At 54.4% G+C, this 23,138-nt stretch overlaps 2 protein-coding genes across 2 annotated transcripts; one reads left to right on the forward strand and one right to left on the reverse strand.

Moving 5' to 3' along the window:
* Positions 1–10,761: 10,761 nt before the first annotated feature.
* Positions 10,762–13,823, reverse strand: MIND_00387400 (SWIM-type domain-containing protein; the record flags this gene model as incomplete). The annotated part of the gene is made up of 7 exons (XM_037360705.1): positions 10,762–11,136; positions 11,186–11,582; positions 11,634–12,500; positions 12,547–12,607; positions 12,653–13,239; positions 13,292–13,436; positions 13,484–13,823. The coding sequence occupies 7 exons, from the start codon at positions 13,821–13,823 to the stop codon at positions 10,762–10,764; spliced, it is 2,772 nt and encodes a 923-aa protein (XP_037223590.1).
* A 926-nt stretch (positions 13,824–14,749) lies between these two features.
* On the forward strand, positions 14,750–21,705 carry MIND_00387500 (CxC2 domain-containing protein; the record flags this gene model as incomplete). The annotated part of the gene is made up of 18 exons (XM_037360706.1): positions 14,750–15,067; positions 15,121–15,324; positions 15,370–15,759; positions 15,805–15,998; positions 16,050–16,212; positions 16,259–16,407; positions 16,449–16,853; positions 16,898–17,082; positions 17,132–17,434; positions 17,481–18,035; positions 18,080–18,408; positions 18,461–19,040; positions 19,089–19,334; positions 19,379–19,731; positions 19,779–19,788; positions 20,229–20,640; positions 20,688–20,773; positions 21,506–21,705. The coding sequence occupies 18 exons, from the start codon at positions 14,750–14,752 to the stop codon at positions 21,703–21,705; spliced, it is 5,082 nt and encodes a 1,693-aa protein (XP_037223591.1).
* Between the last annotated feature and the right edge of the window lie 1,433 nt (positions 21,706–23,138).

Here is a 23,138-nt window from a genome sequence, read left to right on the forward strand (position 1 = left end):
GTAACCCACCTCGGGAAACAGGACTTGATACTCGGGTACTCCTGGCTCAAAAAGCATAACCCCGAGATCAACTGGGAAACAAAGGAGGTGAAAATGAGCCGCTGCCCCCGAAGCTGCTCCACCTGCCGCGACGAGGAACGGACCGAGCGCGCTGAGGTTCGCCGCCTCCGACTCCTTAAATCGCGCTTACTTGCGGGCGCCTTCCCCACCGTTTGCGCTATCGATATCGCTGGCCCAGACGATGCCGACGACGAACTCGGAGCTCCTTCGGACCCTCCGGAGCGCTCACCAGACCTTGACGACGACGAGCATCTTGAAGACGGCGACCGCATCTTCTACACCTCCTTTCGCCCAATCGAGGAGATTCGCGCTGGGAGCACCGTGTCCCAACGCCTTGCAGAGGCCTTCGCCCGTAACTCGGCCCCCCCGCCTTCGGAGATTCCGGACTGGGCCAAGGAGTTCCAAGACGTCTTTGACAAGGAGTCCTTCGACACGTTACCAGAGCGGAGGGCTTGGGACCACGCTATCGAACTCGTCCCCGACGCGAAGCCCGCTAATTGCAAGGTGTATCCGATCTCCCCCCTTGAACAGCGCGAACTTGACGAGTTCATCGAGGAGGGACTTGCCACAGGCCGTATCCGCCCTTCGAAATCTCCGATGGCTTCCCCCGTCTTCTTCGTTAAGAAAAAGGACGGAGGACTTCGGTTTGTCCAGGACTACCGCGCCCTCAACGCAATGACGATTAAGAACCGGTACCCCCTCCCGTTGATTAATGACCTTATCAACAGGCTTAAGGGCGCCCGTTACTTCACCAAACTCGACGTTCGCTGGGGCTTTAATAACGTCCGGATTAAAGAAGGAGACGAGTGGAAGGCGGCCTTTCGGACCAACCGAGGGTTGTTCGAACCTTTGGTGATGTATTTTGGCCTGACGAACTCCCCCGCGACTTTCCAAACGATGATGAATGACATTTTCCAGGATCTCATTCTCTCAGGAGACGTCATGATCTACCTCGACGATATCCTTATCGCGCATTCGGACCTCCGTAAGCACCGCGAGATCGTCCGCGAAGTCCTTCGGCGACTCCGAATGCACAAGCTGTACCTTCGCAAGGAGAAGTGCGACTTCGAGAAATCGTCAATCGAGTACCTGGGGGTTATCATCTCTCACAACCACGTCGAAATGGATCCCGTTAAGGTTGCCGGAGTCTCCGCATGGCCTCCGCCCGAGAACAAGAAGGACGTCCAGCAGTTCCTGGGGTTTGCTAATTTCTACCGCAGGTTCATTCGGGATTTCTCGGCCCTAGCGCAACCCCTCTTTGCGCTCACCAAGAAAGACCAGAAATGGACCTGGGGAGACGCCGGCCGCCGCCTTTCAAGCTATCAAAGACGCGGTCGTCTCAGAGCCCGTCTTAGCGATCCCGGACGACTCCCGGCCTTTCCGACTTGAAGCAGACAGCTCAGATTATGCGACGGGGGCGGTTCTTTCACAACAATCCGCCCCGGACGGGAAGTGGCACCCTGTAGCGTTCTATTCCAAAAGCTTAAATGATGTCCAGCGCAACTACGAGATTCACGACAAGGAGATGCTCGCGATCATCCGCGCACTCGAGGAGTATCGGCATTTCCTCGAGGGCGCCGCGCATCCGGTCGAGATCTGGACTGACCATAAGAATTTGGAGTATTTCCGAAAGGCACAGCACCTTAACCGTCGGCAAGCCCGATGGTCGTTGTACCTTTCCAGGTTTGACTTTACGCTGCACCACGTCCCAGGTCGCCAGATGGGCCGTCCCGATGCTCTCTCTCGCCCGGCCCGACCACGGTATCTCCGACGACAACTCGGATGTCACCCTCTTACGCCCGAACTGTTCCACGTTTCGCGCTTGAGGCCGTCACCGTCTCTGGGCCTGGCTCCGAACTTGTCCGCGACATCAAGGAAGCGCTATCCGGTGAGCCTGACCTAGAGGAGCCCGTCGCGCTTGCGGCCCGGCAACTCTTGAAGGTCCGAGGTCAAGTTCGGGGCCCCGCTCATCACGTTCGGACGAGTGGGCCGTCTCCGGCGACCTCCTGTACTTCCGCGGCAAGGTTGTAGTCCCTAAAGACAAGGACCTAAGGAGGCGCATCATCGAGCTCTGCCACGATACGCGAGTCGCCGGACACGCCGGGCGGTTCAAGACCTTAGAGTTGGTTTCGCGCAACTACTGGTGGCCGCAGATGTCTCGCCATATCGGACGCTACGTCGCGACCTGCGACTTATGCTGCCGCACGAAGGCCCTCCGAAGGCTTCCGCACGGAGAGCTCCATCCGACCGAAGTCCCGCCCGAACGTTGGCACACTGTCACTGTAGACTTCATTGTCGAGCTGCCCGAGGCCCATGGGTATGACGCGGTTATGGTAGTGGTCGACGCCCTCGGAAAGCGCGCCCACTTCACTGAGTGCCATACGACAATAGACGCGGTCGGAGCTGCCCGCTTGTACTATCGGAACGTCTGGAGGCACCACGGAACCCCCGAGAAGTACATTTCGGACCGTGGCTCGCAGTTCATCGCTGACTTCACGCGCGAACTCTGGCGCTTAATTGGCGTCAAACCGGCTACCTCCACGGCTTACCACCCGCAAACCGACGGACAAACCGAGCGCGTTAACCAAGAGCTCGAGCAGTACATCCGGATCTTCACCAACTACCAACAAGACGACTGGGACGAGCTTATCCCTGCCGCTGAGTTCGCCTATAACAACCACGTTCACTCCTCCACTCAACAGGTACCCTTTATGACGGACACTGGCCGGCTTCCCGAATGGGTTTCGAGCCAGGCGCCCGCTCAGAGTTGGAGTCGGTAAACGAGTTTCGCGATCGGATAGCTAACGGCGTCTCCGAGGCAAAGGCCGCACTCGTTAAAGCCAAAGACGAGTATAAACGGTACTACGATCGGAAACGTTCGGACGCTCCGAAGATTCAAGTTGGTGATAAGGTTTGGTTGGACGCCTCTGACATTAGAACGACTCGGCCCTCCGAGAAGTTCTCCCACAAGCGCCTTGGACCGTTCAAGGTGCTCGCAGAGGTTAGCAAAGGTGCCTACAAGCTAGACCTCCCCCCGCGTTACTCCAAGCTCCACCCCGTCTTCCCCGTTGTTAAGCTCGAGCCCGCTCAGGACGACCCCTTCGACGGACGACCTGGCTACGACGAACCGCCCCCCGAACTAGAGGACGGAGTTCCCGAATGGGAAGTCGAGGAAATCTTGGATGCCAGGATAAGGTATAAGCGTCTTAACTATTTCGTCAGGTGGAAAGGCTACGATGCTTCACACGACTCGTGGGTTCGGTTCGACCGTGTCTTTGCGCCAGACAAGATTGCGGACTTCTATCGGAGGTACCCGGGTAAACCACGGCACATCGCCTCAGCGACCTTCGACTCCTTGCCCTTCCGAACTATGCGTCGGGACGCCGCATTCAAAGGGGGGGGGTGATGTCAGGGGAACCCCCGCTTCGGCCTCCTTCGGACCCTCCGAACGCATCCGAGGCGCATCCGACCGGCGCCCCCTCGGACGCTCCGACCCACCCCGACCATCGTCCACGGCCTCCTTCGCCCGCACAATCACCGATCCGTCAAGACCCTCCCAACGATCACCTTGGGACAGAGCCTGCGACGCCGCTCAGGCCTTCTGCGCTCTACGTCGGCAGTTACGGACGACCAGTATATAGTTGGCGCCCTAGCAGGCGGACCCTTAGAGTTTCTTCTCTTTGGATCCTCCCCTGCTAGGTCGGTCCCTCCGTGTATTTCCCGTAGCTTTTATTCACGCTTTGGATCCTCCCCTGCTAGGCTTTCGTCGGAGTCTCCAGGGTTGCCCTTACAGCAAGCGACATGGGGGAACTGCCACTGGGAGAGGGAGGATTGGTGTCGTTGTCGAGGTGGATAGGGCTGATGGAGTTGTCGGGAGTGCTCTGTGTGCGGCGGGGGACTTCGGTACCAAAGATCTCTGCTCGCCTCTCCTCAACGCGATGATATCTCTCTGCCCGTGCTTCTTCTTCCCTAGCCAGTTGATTGCGCTTCTTTTCCTCCTGCGCACGCGCTTGGGCCTGACCAGCCTCACTTAGCCTCTCCTTAAGGACTGTCTGCGCTTCTGCAAGGTACTGCTTGCGTCGTTGTGCCTCCTGACGTTCTGCGGCTGTCGCTTTGTCGGCTTCACGCTGCCGACGAGCAGCAGCTTCGCGTGCAAGCTGGGCCTCGACTTCCGCAGCGTGGCGGACGGCCGGATTGACGACAACGCGTTTGGGACGAGGCCGCGGGGCAGCTGCCTGTTCGACTCTTGCGGGCCGTTGAGGACGCTCGTCGTCTGAAAAGCCAAGGTCATCCTCCGTTGTGATGGAGCCATCGGTGTCCGTGTCCGTGTCCGCGAAGGGTTCGTCGGCGTCAATTTTGTACTGGGCGGCCTTGATGACGTCGATCGGCTCTTCGGTCAGTGTTTCGAGCGTTTCGCCCTCTGGAATCTGATACGAATCGACATCCGCGCGCACTGGATCGAATTCAGACAATGCGGACAGGCAGATAAGACAAACGTACCGAAGCATGTACGAAGAAATTGTTTATAAACACCCAGGAACTCGTCGAGCTTTGGAGGGTTGTAGGTGGTGAACATTTGTTTCGCGTTGTTCTGGCCCACAGATAAGCTGTCGTCGTGGTCTTGTTAGGCTTGAGTTAAGAAGGCAATCACAACGTACACGAGTAGCTTAAATGGGTCATCCATGCTAGTGCGCCCGTGAATGGGCCCTCCAAAGACGCAAAACCCTGGCCAGCCGGTGATCTGATAGATGTTGTGAAGGATCGGAACGAGCATTGCGCGAAGATCAGCCAGTGCACTATAATGCATGAGGAAAGCAGAAGGAGAGCGCTCATGAACGAAGACGCACGAGTTGCGGAAGACAGGATCTTTCGGGTAGCCAACCGAAAGCATCTGGTCGTATGCTGCCTTTCTGCGAGCAGCGTCTGCCGCCGCCGCGGGTCCAAATAGCCCGCCTTCTCCTCTTCAGTCAGGGCATCATAGAGGGCCTTGGTAACGCGGTTCCGTTCGGGCAGCCGGACCGCACCCTGGGGCGCACCACCAGTGGCTTCCTCTCGTCGACGATGGATTTCGGGGAGGATGATGTCGTAATAGTGCTCTTTCGAGAATTGCTGGGTCCCCTGGAGGGCTTTGGAAGGTGGTTTGACGGCTTGGAGCTTGTAAAACATGCGGACGAAAGGGAGCTTTTCGTGAGCTTTCGCCCTGGTGTACTTGGTAGTGAGTCGACGTGCACGGTACTTGAGCCAACGCTCAATGCGCTGTTGGAAAAGCACAGGTGATGAGTGAAGTGGGTATGAGCCGCATGAGCGCCAGAGACAGAGGATGAGCGGTGGGGGAGGAAGCGAAAGAAGCGAATGATTTTGTCAGCGAGGCAGTGCATCGATGACAGACGTCACTCACGGCGTTAAGCAGACCGATTCTTGCCCACTTCACCTTCAATTCCTCCTCCGTCAACTCCTCCTCAACCACTGGTGCCAGCGGGTCATAAGTGCCCAGCTTGTCTGGCTCCTCGTCGTCGCCAAGCCGCCAAGATATGCACGCGTGGAACTCGTTGCAGACACGCTGGCGGTAGGCCCGCTCAGCCCGCCAACCCTTGGACAATGCGTCGCGGTAGCCTGGAATATGTCGGTTGAGAAGCTCTTCCCGCGCGCCTTCCGCCCAGCCCTTGAGGCTTTTGCGCTCGCTTTTGGCTTTACGACGGTATTTGCGTTTTTGGGCCATCTATGGAGGATAAGTTGTCATTCTCAGATGTGCAGCCCGGCGTACCGTTGTGAGTCGTGGGTTGAGACAGATGGATGGTTTGGGTGAAGTGGGGGAGGACGAGTTGGAGGAAGAGAAATTTGTTCAAGACCAATTAAGGTGCGCGCCAGTCCAGTCGTTTTTTCCCCTCGATCCAACTGATTGGACAAACAAGACGTGTCGCCAAGACAGATGTGCATATGCTGGATCGTCGTTTATCGTTTTCATTCTCAATCTAGGACTTGTTTCCATGCATAATATCAGACAAATTCGGCTACATCCTGGCTCCCGGTCCGATAATGCTTCACCCGGTCCGATAATGCTTCATCCACCGCTCAATTCGCTGTCAGCGCGTTGTCAGCGAAATGGACCTGCAGTCCTGCAGACAGAGTACTCACAGCACGCAATGCTGCCCACCGTGCCTCCTTTGCAATCCCATCCTCCGCAATGGCTGCCCGCACCGGACCCTCGCTGAGCTGCCCCACAACACCGTCGTTAGGTTTTTCTGCATCATCAGGCAACTCAGCCTCAAGCTCCGGATCTGCGTCCTGGACTGGAGCCACCTCTTCCTCGCCCGAGCGACTAGTGGCTTGCTCCCTATGGCGGGAAGCCCGGTCCCGCCAGTGCTCACGATATGCCGTCTGTCGAGCATCGAAGGCGGCCTGCTGGGTCTCGGTGCGGGGTCCATATGGTCCCAAGACTGTTTTGCGCCGACTGCGGGGGGGGTTCGAGCGATTTCTTTTTGCTTAGCCATCTGCCTATGGTAAGTGATAGATCAAGATGAATGTGAAACGAGATTACGAGGCGGGAAATGTTGTTTACATGGCTTGTGCGCGCCAATTTTAATGTTCTTGCGCCACATGCATTCGGCCCATGAAGGCCGAGCCACCTCGTGGTACTTAATCCGCGTCGAAGGGTTTCAAGTGCTCAATGGTTTCTTCTACACCAGTGCGTCGTTGATGCTTTTCTGTTTTTTGAAAGTTTAGGCTAATCAGATTCGCCAGAAACCCGTTGAAAATCTCTGGGTCTTGCACTACCCCCCCAGCGACGGTGCGACTCCCACCAGAGTTCAGCTCGAGACAAACCCACCACACACATTGCTCTCGAACAGCCTGCTTCTGTCGAAGTTCTTTGCCTGCTCTCCTTTGGACTGTCCGGAATGCCCGAAGCCCTATGTCAAGATCGCGAAACTGGGCAATGTGGGCTTCACCATGCTGATGCCTTGCTTTCACGGACGCCGCACATGATGCATCAAATCCGGATTTCACCCCGAACTTGGCAATTTCTGCCTTGCTACCCGCCACTATCGAAACTCTGTCAGGTGCATTAGTTGTCGTCAAGCATGGTGGGACTGCGGATGGCTCCACGCTCAATGCAAATATTCCCTTGATCGACATTGATGCGGAGGATGTCCCCCTTGTTAACCACATTGTACAACGGTCAGTTGATGTATCACCCTGACGCTCTCCAGTGGCTCATGTGTTTCAGATGGGTTGTCCATATGCGCTCCTTTGAGACCTAGTTGACTTCCCTGTACATTGCGTATATTCTAACAATTTGACAATCATTGTGCTAGATCGGCAACCTTAATCAAGCATCTCTGATTATCTGCCGGTCCGGGGGAGATTACATACAATTTATTTGTCAAGTTGTTCGGCCACTGAGTTTCCGACCAGCCACGGTCTGGCGATGAAGAGCATCCAGGGCCCGAAGTTCATCGTCATCCTGTACCTGCTGTCGACGCATACGGCGCCGACCATCGCGCTCACAAAGTGCCTCAAAGCCATGCTCCCGAATAAATGCCCTAGTTGTTCAAGCTATTGTTGCACGCAGAGTCCAAAAGATCGCTCACCTGTTTCTGTGCTCCTTCCGACGGCTGGATATCTCAGAAGCATGGCGCTTGCGATAGGCCCGGCTCCGCTCTCGCGACTGTAGGCGTTGTCGTTCGAGATTTGCACAATCGAGCGTGTCTTCACGGGTGGCGGGAATGGCGGCCTGAGCCTCGCGCAGCCTTGTATCCTTGAGAAATACAATCAAGCTGTTCAGTATATGACGCACCGAGCCATGCGCTTTCGCGCCTTGTCGTTCAAGTTGTCCTTGTTCCTAAAATAATGAGGTAATACTAAGTACGACGCAACAGCACAGGAGCAACATCTTACGCTTCTCGATACTTGCGTGACGCCTCGCGGCGCGCGATCATGGTAGTTCCGCTACGAGTTTTGCAGCCGACGGCGACCGTTAAGGGTGACATGAGAGCGAGAGACAGAGAGGTTTCACGGTGACACGTCATTGTCACAGGTCATTCACCCACAAATTCGTGCAGAGTGAGGGAAATAATGGAAGGACCAGTCTGGGGAAAGTTATAGTATCGATATGGGAGCCTTTGGTACTCACTACACCAATTTTTCCTCTAGAGCATAACAATTTTGGGTCGAAGACAAACATGAAATGTTGGTTCTAATGTTTGTTTAAGCACTTTCAGTGCGCCGTCAGTATGACCACCTAGAAAAATGTTTAAAAATCAGAGAAAATTTTGAGAGGCAGCCAGGACCTATCGCTTGCGAATGATACATGCCGCCAAGTGTATCCGTAAAATTTGAGAAGGCTATATGCATTTTTCGGGACGCTGGACAGCAGGATCACGCGTGATAACATCTGCGTCACGTTCGCGATAACCAGCATTTGGCGCACAATCGTATCGTGGGGTTAGGGTTAGTCAAAGGCCTTGCGGCAAAGTTGAAGTCACTGCCGAGATAGACTTAGAATGGCTTAGAAGAGAGAGAACGACACATTTTTGTATTTCGCGAGACATTGTAAACGAGTAACAAGTACCAATGCCGCCTACAAATCGGAAAACACAGGTGGCGGCATGTCCGCACCACCAAGCGACGCGAGGCCTTCGAAGGTGTATGCCACGCGACTGGTATCGACCCAGCCATACCGTTTTTTCAGCAGCGGCTCGAGGATATTGTTGAATGACGACGAAGCTTTCGGGGCAAAGTCTTGGGCAGTACGACAGTGCGGACACTCGATGTTGTAGTCCAAAGCCTGGCGGAGGCAGACATAACAGAAGGCATGCCCGCAAGAGGTGCTGATATTGTGTTAGACAAAATTGGGAGCGGTGGATTATGCTCACTCACATAACGGGATGCGACAACAGACAGGTACAAATAATGCAGAGATAGTCTGGATCGACTTTGTTCGGAGTGGGAGGAGGGCGTGCCGCTGTGAGATAGCCCGATTCCTGGTCCCAAGGAGCAAGATTGAAGATTTTGTGGAAATTGGTGTCGTCGGGCTCGGGGGAGAACTGCTCGTTGTCCGTAATGTCATGAGCTTCTTCGAAGGCAGCCAGGACCGCTCCTCCCAGGGCCCGGGCAGCCTCAGCTTCAGCTTCACTGGCCATGACATCCGCAAAAGCCGCTGCAGAACGAGCTGCTGCAGAACGAGGGGCGGGGCCACCGGGCCATTCGTCGCAGCGAGAATGGGAAGGAGCAGGGGCGGCAGGGAGAACAATGATGTCTTGCATCAAGAGGTCAGCGCTCGTTAGAAGAAGTCGTAGCATTATGACACACCATCGTCGTCGTCGTCCCCTTCAGCAGCCCCATTACCTCCTCGTAAGCAAAACGGGATGGCCGCCAAGTTGCCAGTTCCCGAGTGAGTTTTTTTTGGGAGTGTATCCCGCTGTTGGGGGTAAGATAACCACTCAGGTCAGATTGAAATGCGGGTCTCACCTCCAGGTTCGTCGACGTCAATAATGTTCTTTGCCTTGGGACGAGGGGGGGTGTAACCCGCTGAGTGGAGTGGTCATATCAGGGAGCGCAGCGTCATTGAGTAAAGGCCTACATCCGGGTTCGCTGACGTCGATGATGTCGCCAGGAGCAAATGCTTTTGCCTTGGGCCGAGGGGGGGTGTAACCCACTGAGTGGAGTGGTCAGGGAGGGCAGCCGTCAATGAGTAAAAGCCTCACCTCCAGGTTCGTCGACATCGATCACCGGTGGGGCCATTTTCGAGTGCAAGTAGGGACGACTTGCAATTGCGCAGATATAAGAGGCATGGTGGTTGGAGTGTGAGAAGCAATGCCTCGTGTGAATCAGTGATGCCTGATCGATTGATCAGGCAAGATCGCCATATCATATCTCAGGATCAAACACATTGGCGCAGCAAAAAATCCTATTCTGGACGAGTACGACGGCGATTTGTGGACCACTGACAAGAAACATCGTACGTAACGGCCATATGGCGACTCCCCCCCTCTTGCGGAAGTGCCGAGGCGTCCAGCGCCGTGTTCGATTCGCCCCTCGATTCGCCCCGCTGAAGGCCACCAGCAGGAGAGGTTACGGCGGCGTTGGGGTTGACGAGATGCAGCTCTCCCTCGGGCAGGGCATGCAGAATCCGGATATGATCCACGAGCCTCTCCGCAATCGAGGAATGGTCGGCGGGAACGATGTCGAGCATAGCCCGTTCGAGAGGCGGGACGCTGTCGGGGAAACGCTGCTGTTTTACGACCACAATGTTACCCCGACAGGTGCGCAATCCTTCTGTTGCGTTTCCGGCATCGCGTAGCAGCTTTTCGATGGCGCGGTTGGGGGGGCGGACGGCAGTCAGATAGTCGTCCTGTGGCTCGTGAGGGCACTCCGAGAGAATTGCGTAGCAAACATTGTCGTCGACTGTACTTGCATAGTAATGATCTTGATCATTACAGGCGTCGCACCACCCTGGAGGATTATCGAAGACGAGGAAGTCGATCTGGGCAATCGTGTGCCACACCGTCTCCCGCGAGTACCTCACGGTGTCGAAGCGCGGTTCGGTCTTGTCCCAGGCATAGACGGCGACAATGAATCCACCGGACGAAATCCTTAGCTCTCCCTCCTTCATGACGCTCCACGTGACATCCCGGGCCGCCCGTTCGAACACCCAGGGAGACTTTTCATTTACTTATTATATAATATATCTACGCTGTGCTTCTACGTCGTGGATTCGGCTTCGCGTGGTCGAGGCCGGTAATACATTGCATCTGCAAAGTCGGGGTCCCATGTCCGCACTGCCCGACGTCGATTGTTCTGTGCCGAGGCCTCCTTTGCCAAGCATACCTCTGCTAGCCGCATCATACCGCCGCCCTTCTTGCGCAACACCTCTAACATCTTGGGGTCCCGAAACTGCCGCTGGTGCTTGAGTCCCGCCACAAAGCTCTCCAAGAGGGCGATCTCGTCGTCAAATTCGGCTTCAAAGGTGGCGGCAGATGCTTCAAACTCGCGATCGGCCTCGGTCTCGGCATATGGGCCGGCGCCGAGTGGACCTTCATCATCCTCGTCATCGGGCACTTCCCCAATCGCGCGGGCCTTCCTCCTGTGTAACATCCGGTGTTTGTCCGTCTCCATCAACAGGCACCAAGTCCGGGTGCTGCCAGAATGGCGTGGTCCGCTGTCGTTGAACCTCCCGGAAGAATCGTGTTGAGACACGTTTGACGAGCCGAATCAGGTGCTTGCAGATGAGGAATCTGCTCGTCGCATAGGAGGGGCAGGAGCAGACCCAGCGCCTGACATCCGGGCGATAGCCATCCTGCACACGGTCGGAGACGTCGCGTCCCTCAAGTTTGCGCCATACACTGAGCAGCGTCCCCCGCCAGGATGGCAGCTCCGAAATTCGCGTTCGTCCGAGGTATGTTGTGAACTTGACTAGTTTGTCGTAGTAAGGTGGACAGAGTTTTGTCACAAGGACCCAGACCAGGAGATCAAGTCGTGGGCAGTGAAATTCGTGGAGGTACTCTTGCTTTAACTTGCGCCAACTATATCAAGTGAGCTTGCCGCGTTAATTGGCAGCTACCGAAGGGACTTACTGGCTTTCGCAGATCATTGTTGTCCGTAGACGAGGGATCATTGGATGTGCGGAGCGTACCCAGATCTCCCACCGGCCGGAACGATACCAGTTTCCCCACAGGTATGCCCACGCCTCTCGAAGATCATGGGCTACGCAGAAGTCGTACATCTGCTTGACAGCCCAGTAACGGATCCCGTCTGCCCTTGGATGACAGAAGCCAGGAATCAGCGGGTGGGCATGCGAGTGCTGCTTCATCATCTCAATGAGCGGCGCCTGCTGCTCTGGTGGACAAAACAGGCGCTTGGGCGACTTTCGTTTGCGCTTCCCGAGCAGTTGCGTCACCTCTGACTCGGATGTGTCATCTTCATCGTCGGTCTCGATTGCAGCGTCTGAGCTGTCGTCTGACGAGTCGTAGATGAATGGCCCAGGTTGAATCCGGATGACCGGAATGCCGCTAGCATCGAGACGCCTCGGTGGTGATGGCTGACGGATGGGAAGCCGAACGGTGAGTCGCGATGGATTGTGTGTTGGTGTGGGTAACTCAGGCTCATCTTCATCTTCAGACACATCCTCCGGACGTCCACCCTCATATTCTTCCTTGTCCGGCTTTCCAGCTGGCGCAAAATTAGGGTCGATAAAGCTAAACTCTTCGCGGGCACGCTGTGGCTTGTACTTGGTTGTCGCCAGCTTTGTCATCCGAATACGCTTGCCGACCGCGTCATTGACATGCCACCAGCAAATGGACGTCTTCGCCTGTGGCCAGACAAGCTTGAGAGCCGCAATCTCGCCGAGGTCCTTGTCGACATGGGTGAATTTGGGCTGAATCCCATATTGTGCTTTGACGCATGACAGAAATGCGGCAAGAGTGTTCTTTCGTTTGCCCTGGCTGATAGACGTCGCAGTCGACATCAAGCAATATGCCAACGGGAAACCCCGCGTTATCGAGCTCTCCCATGACGGCGTAGAGCTCAAGATTGCGTGAATTCGTGTTATCTGATGCTGGTCAGAGAGATGTATACCTATAGTTGTGTTACTTACATGTCGCGTCCATAGCAATCTCCTGGACAGTATCACGCAGTGGCTGGGCGATTTTCCTCATACCCCAAGCCAGAATTTCGACATCCGGGGGTACTCCCACAGGCTCCAGCACGTCAACGCCAAGGTGCGCAAGCTCACTCAGTAGTAGCCGCGCAGATTTGAGCTGATTATCGTCCCGCTTATAGAATGCCTCCATTTTTTGGCGCCAGATATTGTTGACCTGCGCTCGGGAGACATCCTTGAACTTGGCTATGACCTTGACGGCGAGTTCCGCGGGAGTCAGGCTGTCGTCGGCGTCACGAATCATGGCGATTGCTGCCGCCGGCATTGATGTATCCCGGTACACAATGTGTCGCATCGCGTGTTTGAAATTGATGAATAGCGTTGGTTTGCCATTTGCGCCAACGCCTGCGGTGCGGCATGCAATTGTGAGACGACTCTTGCATGGGAAGCGATCCATGCCCGGTGTTTCGCGATGTTTCGCACCGGGTTTGGCCGAGGGCTTTGCGTCCTTCTTTCTTGCGGCATCCTGTGAGCACCAATAAGTCGTGGAATGGCCTGTCTTCAGTGCACGGTGCCGGTGAACACTGAAATCAATGATTACCTTGCAATACCGACCCCATAAATTGGCGGACTCACGTGAAATGGAACCCCGAGGCTTTCCAGACGTCGACGGCGGTCGTTTTCACGCGTTCACGCGCGTCAAACTGTGGGTCGACTGCGAGTGTTGCCTGGGCTTTGAAATGCAGGTCAAATGTGTCGTCTTTGACGCGTCTCCGCAGTGCTAGGAATAGTTCCTCGGGTGATTGGAATATCTAATCCACTGTTCACAACGGAAATCATGCGATGAGATTGTACTTGCCTCATAGGAAGAAGAATCCGTGTCAGATCCTTCGTCAGACGACTCCAGATCAGAGCTATGTCGTGCGTGGCTGTTGGGTATGTTGGACGCGTCAGTCGGGTTCAGCCCATCACGCTTCTGCTTCTTCGGAGCAGGTCCGCTGCCATCTTTGGCCTTCCTCTTCTGGCGGTACTTCTTCGCCGCCGCCCTCCCTTGCTCGAGACAGCGTGGGCATTTCTTCTTGCCAGGTGCAGCAGGAAGGCGGCAATTGGTGCCAGTACATTGGTGAGTGCCGGGCGGCGTGTTTTCGTCGTCGGATGAGTCGGACATGGCGGGGAATAAACAAAATGTGACGCGTGACTGACGCGCACGTGAGAGACACGTGAGGGCGTCGAGAAAAACAAAAGATTAAAAAGAACATTAAGCGGGTGTCGAACAAGCGACAAGAAATACTCAGAAACTACGCTATTGACCATTGATACATCAATAACATGCTAAGGTTTCAAATCGGCTGGACACATGCTGATCCCGCCCTTCTTTGGCCTGGAAAATGATTTAAAAATGTTTTTTTTTAGCGGGGATCGAACAGGCGACCTATCACGTGGGGGCGTCATGAAGGAGGGAGAGCTATGAGAGTCCCACCGGACAAAAAGTCCTTAACGCCCCATCAACTTTGGTAGGGAAGAGCAATGGAACACGCACCCCAGAGTGCCCAGAGTACTCTGTTTCCCCAGAGGCATCAGATGCCAGAGACGAAAGTGAGTCGCTGTCGCTGTCAAGCTCGTTGACGATGGGCGGCGAAGCAGTGGACATTAGCAAGCAAGATAGAGGGAGTGATCTTCACCCTTGTGCGACAACAGGCCACAACATGCTGCAAATCTAGGATCTGCAGCCAAGCCCAAGCCAGCTGACGCAAAGTACCTAGCCACGTGTTTGTCGCTAGATGCAGGGAGTCGAAAGACCTTGAAGACCCTCGTGAGTAAGAATAGCTGACCTTTGTGAGAGCTTACCGGTCTTGGAATACGAGAATTGTGTCGTGAGTGTGCAGCATTAGACGAAAGAACGCGGCCACGTCACCCAGTGATCCGATGTGACCGATGTGACCGACATTGACGTCAGTTTTTCATCCTGCCAAGCACGACCACTGACAACTACTGGACTTATGGTCCGGGTCTTCGGGCCACCCTTGGCCGAGGCGCAAACCTATCACCGTGACATCCCAACGACTCAGACGGCTCTGCTCGTCACAGATACTCATGGGCCGTCGGTCTAAGCTTGATGCGCTTGCAGATATTGGCGATGGCGGTGACTCCCAGACCATTGGTGACGAGCACATCCATATCTCGGCGGACGGAACACGTGTCATTGCCCACCTCCACAATCCACAGCCTGTCAAACGGCATCGCATAACAGAGCTGGCTGAAGTCGACGAACGGCTAGAAGGATGGACACCGGTTAACGCGGGAGATATCCAAACCGCCCGCGCCATTGCGGATACTGTCTCGTCCTATGAGATGGCCCCAGATGTCGAGCTGTTGGGTAATAAAGAGAAACGGCCATACTATCAGAGCTCGGTATTTATTTCTTCGCTCCATCGTATATACAAGCTCATTTTGTTTTCTCCAAGGACGATCCGATGTCAGTCTGGCTTCCAGAAGCCTCGGTCTTCCTCGACGAGCTTCTCCGGCGTGAGGGGCTCACAAAGCATCATTGCTCACTGTGCAGTAAAGACGACGACCGTTTGTTCCGATGCAACAGTTGTGGGGCATACGCACAGTGCCAAACTTGTGTTTTGGAAAGACATAGGCTCACACCTTTGCACCGTGTTATGGTGCGTCGGTATACTCTTGCGAGGCCGTGAACTGACAACTGACAGCGATGGAATGGCAAGTTCTGGGACGATGCATTGTTGCACCGTCCCATTGCGCAGAACGGTCTGGGTCTGGAGGTGCAATTAGGGCATGACGGCTTACCGTGCCGCAATCCAAGCGCTCCGAGGAGTATGGTCGTAATCCACACCAATGGCGTCTTCTCATTGACTGTACGCCTTTGCGCATGCGAGCTCGGTCAACAACGAAGCGACCCAGTCCAGCAACTATTGGCCTATGGCTGGTATCCGGCAACAACCGTCCAACCTGCGACTTGTGCAACGCTGGAGGCCTTAGAGCTATTCCGCCTCCTCAACGTCGTCGGGAATATCAATGCGCACGACTACATGGGGGTCATGGAACGGTTGACAGATGCGGCGAATGTCGGGAAGACACCGGTGCGAGGAGTTCGTCTCGCTTTCCAGTTGCTTATATAATTTCAGGATCGTTACAAGGCCTTGCTGCGAATGACCCGTCAACACGCATATTTGATTCGAGCAAAGCGTATGGGGCGAGGACACGAAACCAATGGCCTTCAATTAACGGCAGTTGGTGGGCTGGCGGTTGTCTGCTGGGCGTGCCCGGACGATAAGCGCAATTTACCAACAGGGTGGAGAAATGTGCGGAAGAAAGATGCGTATGTGCACAATCTAATGTGATGCTCAGCCTCATTGACGCACGCTTTCAGGTATCTTTATAAGCTTATATTGGCCCTTGATGCCAATTTCCGTCTCAAAAACCGACTGCGGGCGAATGAGCATTCTGACCCCTCTCTTACACGGGGCCAAGGGTATTTCGTGCAGTCGGATGGATACAAGAGTCATCTGAAGACATATGTGAAGGAGAAAGACGTATGTTACAAGTATGTGCTGGGCTTCGTTGCTAACCGCTGCACAGATAAGCTCTTGCGTTGCGTTTGCAGCATTACTACAGAAAGACACGCGCTTGACGACGGGCCTCCGTGTTTCAGGTGTTGGTGGGTGCGTATGCGCCCGGCATGGGCTAGTCCGCCGCCAAGGCCTCGGAGATCTGCAGAAAGGAGAAAGGTGATCTGCAGTTGACTGTCAATGACACTGACAAATAATAGATTCGCAAATATGGACTTCATCGCGTTGGCCACGCTGGAGAATGAAACTGCGCAGTCTGTTCTCTTTTCATATGACATCGCGTGCCAGTGGAAAGTACTCCTGCCGCTTCGCGCACGTCGTCTCAAGGATAGTGGCCTCCTTACAACTGACCTCGACGACTTCGAAATCCAATACGCCCTCCCCGTCTGGCACGCATCAGCCCACGAAATCACATGTCAAGTAGCAAATTCATTACGCTATGCGGTGGGTGTCGGGAAAACAGATGGCGAGGGGATTGAAAGGACCTGGTCAATCCTTAATCCGGTCGGTTGGTCAACGAAAGAGATGGGCGAAGGATCACGGCACGATGCGATTGAAGATAAGATTGATCACGTCAATTTCGAGAAGAACATTGGACAAGGTGAGTCCAGTAGTCCTTATTCAGGCAAAAGGCTTTAACGCCTCTCAGGAAGTACACTTGCTCGGAAACTCTCATCGTCGCTATCGCGGAGTCAAGCAAACAGGATGAGGAGTTTCGCGAAATCGACGGCAATATCAGTCCCGAGACCCGAAAGGCTTGGCAAGCTAAACTCGACGCATGGAAACGCGATGATGCCCAGCCAAATCCTTATGTCATTGAAGGCGGGCAACAAGGTATGCCAAGAAATCAACCGTTTTGCATGCAACTCTCAACTCTGGACAGCTGGACCATCCCAGAAAGATATTCTCAACGAGCTCAAGGCTGCGGAGTTGGCTGATGCCCGAGCCGGTAATGTGCCCCTCCTGGAGGGGACGATGACAGCAGCAGCATTTATAGAGGCTGGACTACAGTTGGAAGAATCTCAGTTGGTCTACGACCCAATCACATCAGCTGATCCGCTGACCATCATCAGGCGGAAAATCATTGCCGATACCAAAAATACCACGCTACTTACCGCCAATCGCTCCAGCCAAATTCAGGAGTCGCGCTTTTCACTGTTCAACAAATACAAGACCTTCGCACGTCGTCAGTTGACATACATGCCCGGGCGTTGAGGAGATTCGTGCGCAAGACGAAGCTCGTGCAGCGGCGAAGGAGGAAGGAACCGTCAACGCCGAAAACATCAGGCTGTACCTCCCTTCGCAGCTGACGGCTGAGCAACGGAAGCAAGCGTGTCTCCGTGCGGCAACTAACGCCGAGGCCAAGCTCTGGCTTGGCCAATGCGCCGATGCCTTGGCGGCGCTACGTGGCAGCTTACACACCCAAGCTCACGTCATCTACTGGCGCAACGCAAATGCAGTCGGGCAGAAGAGCTCAACACGCTCTGCGACCCTCATCAGCCGTATCGGACAACAAGTAGAGCGAAAGGCAGCAAAGTATCGCGACGCCCAGGCCGCTCTCGTTGCACTCAAAGGTGCTTCATACGCTCCCCAGTTCCGGAAACTTGAGCCTGGAGACGTTAATCATCGACCGGGAGTCGAGAATGATGTGGTCTCGATGAAGCACTTGGCTTCGGCTGATTCAACACGGGCGTCTCGCAATGAGCCCACAACCACTGCTATCCAAGGAAAGGTTTCCTGGATATGGTCAGCTGGCGCGGGCGCTGGAGCGGGGGAACTTCACGACTGTGAGTGTTATGTTCTACAGACATAAATATTGATGATGTCTCAGCTGTTCGCGTCGACTGGTCGAAGGCCAAGGCAAGGCGAGAGCGATGGCGGGAGGAAATCGGCTTACTTCGGGAGGAGATGAAGCGAGTGCTCCGATCACTCCGGTGGGAACAGGAGCAATGGCAGAGGCGCGCATCGGGTCGGGATGACGAGGAGCTGACGGTGGAATTGAAGTCTGGGCTTCAGGCCTACGCCTTGCGCCAAAGCGAGCTCCACAAGCGCATTGGCGCGCAGTTTTTCGCGGGGTGGGACAAACCGATCACTGGGGCTGTGCGGGATGTCATGAATGATGACAGTACCCTGTTTCGACAGCTGCTGGAGGGTACCGCGGTCACTCAAGCAATTTCGGGAACAACAGCTGAGGGTTTATCCCCGTCTGCAGCTTAGCGCACTTGACGTGGATGAACCAGAGTTGACGGCTGTTCAGCTTCCTTCATGGCGAATCAAGCATCGACAGCGTTCCGAGTTCTCAACTGACCCCCAAGATATCATGTTGCGCAACACAGAGATTAAGCTGCGGTGCAGTCAGGCAGAGAATGGCATTCTCGCTGTTCAGGCGGCATCACTAGCACTCTCGGCAACTAAAAAAGCACGTGAGCTTGATTACCGGGGGCAGGGTGGCATGACTCGCTCACAACGAAATGAGCAAAAAGGAAATCTCGTCAAGGACCACGAAATCGGCATATATAATTGTGCACGTGAGGCCTTAGTCAGTCTGGGCCATATCAAGCGGGATTCTGACAAGCCCTTCCCACCTTTGACTCGACGCGATACCCGACGCAAAGAAACTCATTTACATCGTGCTAAAGGCGACTCACGACTATTCGATGGGACAGCATGGTATCTTCAGAGTGGCACAAAGCCCTTGGTACCCATAATTGGGCAACAGGTGTTGGCTGCAGGGGGGGACTCAGATGATGAGCCACAGTTGCTTACTGGAACACAGTCTCTCAAGCGATCAGGTCAGTGTACAATTCCTTGTTGAACTCAAGTACTGAAGATGATTCCAGGGTTCCATAAATCACCCCGCCCAGCTAAACGGGTAAAAGATATTATGCCTGCCGACAGCAGCGAGGAAGACATGTCTGATACACCATGTGATTCTGATGGTACAGGCACTGATCAGGCACCCAGCAAAAGGAGACAGAAGAAGAAGAAGAAAAAGGGAAAAAAGGGTGATGGGTGGATATGGATGGATGGATGGGTGAAGGGAAGGATGGGTGATGGTTCAAAGCTTGCAGAATATAAGCAAGAAGGTGCGCTTCAGACTTCAGAGACATCCAAATTTAACTTTGAATAGCGGACCGTGTGCAATATCTTCGAGCAGAAGCGGAAATGTACCGCTGGCTAGAACAGTATGAGCGGAAACATGCTGAGCTATGGCGTGTTATTGAGCGGTTTGGTCGGGATGCTGCTGTCTGGGATGGCTTGGCAGAACATGCAGAAGCACGTGATGGGGGGATGTCAGGTGCAGTTTCATTTGCCCGAATGCAGGCAGCTATGTCCAAGCGGCTACAGCACAATGCCCGCGCAACATTCCGCAATGCTGACTTGGGTGCCCATCATGACTGGGTCTGTGCCACAAGCTTTGATGACTTGGTTTCACGCATTGATCACTGGCGTGAAGTGGTCTTCAAGTGGATGGATGATATGGTATGAACTATCCTTCAAATATAGTCACTCTGCTAATGTTTCCTCAGGGCATACACCGTGCATATAAGGATTTTTAGTATACATTTAGAGCATTCTTAGCTAAAATAATGGAGAGGATGATATGGTATGAACTATCCTTCAAAGATAGTCACTCTACTGATGTTTTTCTCAGGGCATACACCGTGCATATAAAGATTTTTAGTATATATTTAGAGCATTTGTAGTTAAAACTTAAGTTAAACTTGAGTGTTATGTTCAAACTTAAGTGGTAATTGACTGAAGTTCCTAGCCTGGAAACTTAAGTTCTGCAACTAGTCATCTGTGTATATAGCAGAATGAGAGAGGTGAGCCTGGAACTTAAGTTACGGGCCAAAAGTTAAGTTGCAATTTGCTGGAAGCAGTAGAACTTAAGATAAGCTAATTTTATTTCACGGGTGGCTGGTTACGAGGTGCGTTTCCTGGTCTTCGATACTTTTTCACCACTCATCCGCTCAAAGACTTCCTCTGTTTTTCGTGGGACCTACGCACCATTTCAAGCCGTCCCACCATCGCCGCATTTCTGACCGAGAATGCCCGCTTCACGAATGCTGGGGTACACGACATGGCGCTGCTTACGACCTCAAGTATCGGCCCACCCGCCGTATTCGCGCTGCCCAACGGCGGCGAAGGCGTGTCCGGCGTATTTGCATTCGCACTCTCGTCGCCCAGCGCCATCGGGCGAGCCTGTTTCCGGCTTATTCGCGATGCAGAAGACGGGGTGTGGCGGGCACATACGCTGTTTATGAACATGGAGGAACTGGTTGGGCACGAGGAGCGCGCGCCGCAGGAGGCGTACCGGGAGGAGACATGGCAGGAGGCGCATGAAAAGGCGCGTTGCGGAGATCGAGCGGGACCCCACGGTGCTCATCGGTGTGCCCTCATATTCTTCTTCGGAAAAATGAGGCTGACAAACCAAGTGGGCGCTGGACAGGCGGGGTTGACGTGTGCCGCGCGTTTTGGGAGGATGGGTATTCGTACTCTGGTCATCGAGAAGACGGAGAAAGTGGGCGATGTTTGGCGCAATCGGTGTGTGATAGTTCTTTTCTACTTGTGTTTCTCATATGTCCTTAGCTACCCCAATCTTTCCCTCCACACTCCCGGTGAAACGCTCGAAATACGTCCGCAGGGTGGGGTGGGAGATGATGAGAACAGGTGATGGGTGATGGGGAAGGAGGAAGGGCTAGACTCAGCTACAACCCTCAACACAACACAAAACACCCAAACCAATAGCTAGTTCCAATCAAATAACAATGTTCTTCAGTCCGTATGATGACGCGCGCAAGTTCGGGGGCTCCTATCAAAGTATATGATAGTTGCAACCTGGTAATAGTCGGTACAAGAGTTGTAGAGTAGTGTTGATATAGTAGTAGTCCAATCCGCGCGGCGGCAAGGGTCGTGAGAGTGTAGTCGGTAGTGCTGAATTAAAGTCGGACCGACGGCGTTATCGGGTCCGGTGTCAATCGAAAGTCTTGGCGCTTCTTAATACAGTTACCCCGGATCGGCGGGGTCGTTATCGTTATCGTTATCGTTGTCGTGGGTGCCCTTATCCTTTGATAATCAGGCCGTTTCGTGGTTGCCCCTACCCTTTGGTAAGCAGGCCGTTTCGTAGTCGTTTCGCGGAGGCCTTATCCTTTGATAATCAGCCAGTGAGTGCAATCACAACGGATTCACTGTCTATCTACTGACATATGAGCTAAATTTATAGATCGCCGGCGGGCTTGGCATCAATCCGCAGCCGGCAACCGTTGCCGGTCCACCGCCTCCGTCTCCGCCACTGCCCCGCCCGTTGCCTGCATCGCCCAGCTCGTCGCCAACACCGCCTCGCCCGTTGCTGCTGCGCATTACTGCGCGTATCGCCCGTCGCCTTGCCCTCTCGCTGCGGCACTACTGCGGATACTACGGCACCCGCTCACTGCCTCCACCTCACTCCTCTGACTTGACGCGTCTTTGGACGCGTCGCGCGTCGCGTCCCATCACGGAAGTCACTCCCCGTGACTTTCCTGGTACCGCCCCCGTGTCAGGTGCGTCATGTCCCCCAATGAAAAATCCTGAGTGTCCTCACTCAGCGTGGCTATGCCGGACCGGTACTATAAATGGTGCCGTCTGCTTGGCGACGATCTCATTCAATCCACCACATGTCCTACCCCGCCTACTTCGATTCTTCCGACTTTGCGGTTGATCCGCGTTTCCCTCTCATCGGAACGATTACTCCCCGCTTCCCCGACTTCTGTATCCCATCCCCTCCCGCACTACTGGAGGTCTCCACTGGTCCTCACGGCGAGACCGAATTCCCTCGTGTCCACGAGCACCCTGCCCCCGTTACTTCCAACGAAGTCCTACGCTATCCGCTGGCGTCCCGCTGTGAGCCATTTTTGCTGTATATTCCTCCTCCTAACCATTTTTGGTAGTATCTCGGCAAATGCGCTTATTGCATCGTACACGAGCTCCCTTGCCGTTTCCGCTCCTTTGGTGCCCTTGCGCCAATTGCCTCCTCGCCGCCCATAACGATTGTTCATACGTCAACCCCGTCCTCTTCATGGCTGCCCTCCGCGACTGGCGTACTGAAGAGATTACCGAGGTTTGTGGGGAATTGTCGCATCAGATCAGCGATCCAACCCAATTAGGTGCGTCTTCTCCTTCGTTCTGCCCCAAGCTAACTTTGTTCCCTTAGCCATTTGCTTCAATCACGCGATTGAGCAGGTCGACCGGGCCGTCCAAGGGACCATGGGAATGTTCGAGGTGCGTGCTCATTTCTCCTTATCCCTTGCTCTAACTTCACCCAGATTGCAACTCAAGCTTTCCACAACCTTGCCCTAGACGGCTACAGCGACCTGGCCCAGTTGCCAAACCGCTCGTCCCATCTCGAGCGCGTCCTCACGCTCGTCCTTCATAACCGTACTGTTGACTAGAAATTGTGTATGTAATCTTGCTGACTTGATCGGCAATTAATATACGTGTTCTGCCGGCTGGTCCGCTTCTATCACTTCTGTATGAGTCCGCTGCCTCGTTGCGAGCTGGTATTTTAAGCTCTAATTGAGTCCATATTCCTTTGTTTTTCTGTGTTTCAGATGCCCGCCTCACGCAGCTTCTCTGAAGTCCGCCTGCGCGCCAACCACTCGATTATCCCAGACAGTATCTCTGGAGATACGTCTTCCTCCGACGGCGCTCGCACCTTCATTACTGCGGCAGCATCCGTGGCGTGGAAGCCTTCGACGATTTCTGATCACCTGGGCGTCTCTATTGATTCCAAAGGCCGGGCCACGTTCTCCCAGGTCAGCCCTCAACCCTACCCGGTGATGGCCGCCGATGTGACCCGAGCAGTCACACACCGTCAACAGGTGCGCCTACGCGTTTCTCACTGTTTTCGA

This window comes from Mycena indigotica, assembly GCF_014461135.1.
Source record: "Mycena indigotica strain 171206Taipei chromosome Unknown Mind.scaff0003, whole genome shotgun sequence".
NCBI classification, from domain to species: Eukaryota; Fungi; Basidiomycota; class Agaricomycetes; order Agaricales; family Mycenaceae; genus Mycena; species Mycena indigotica.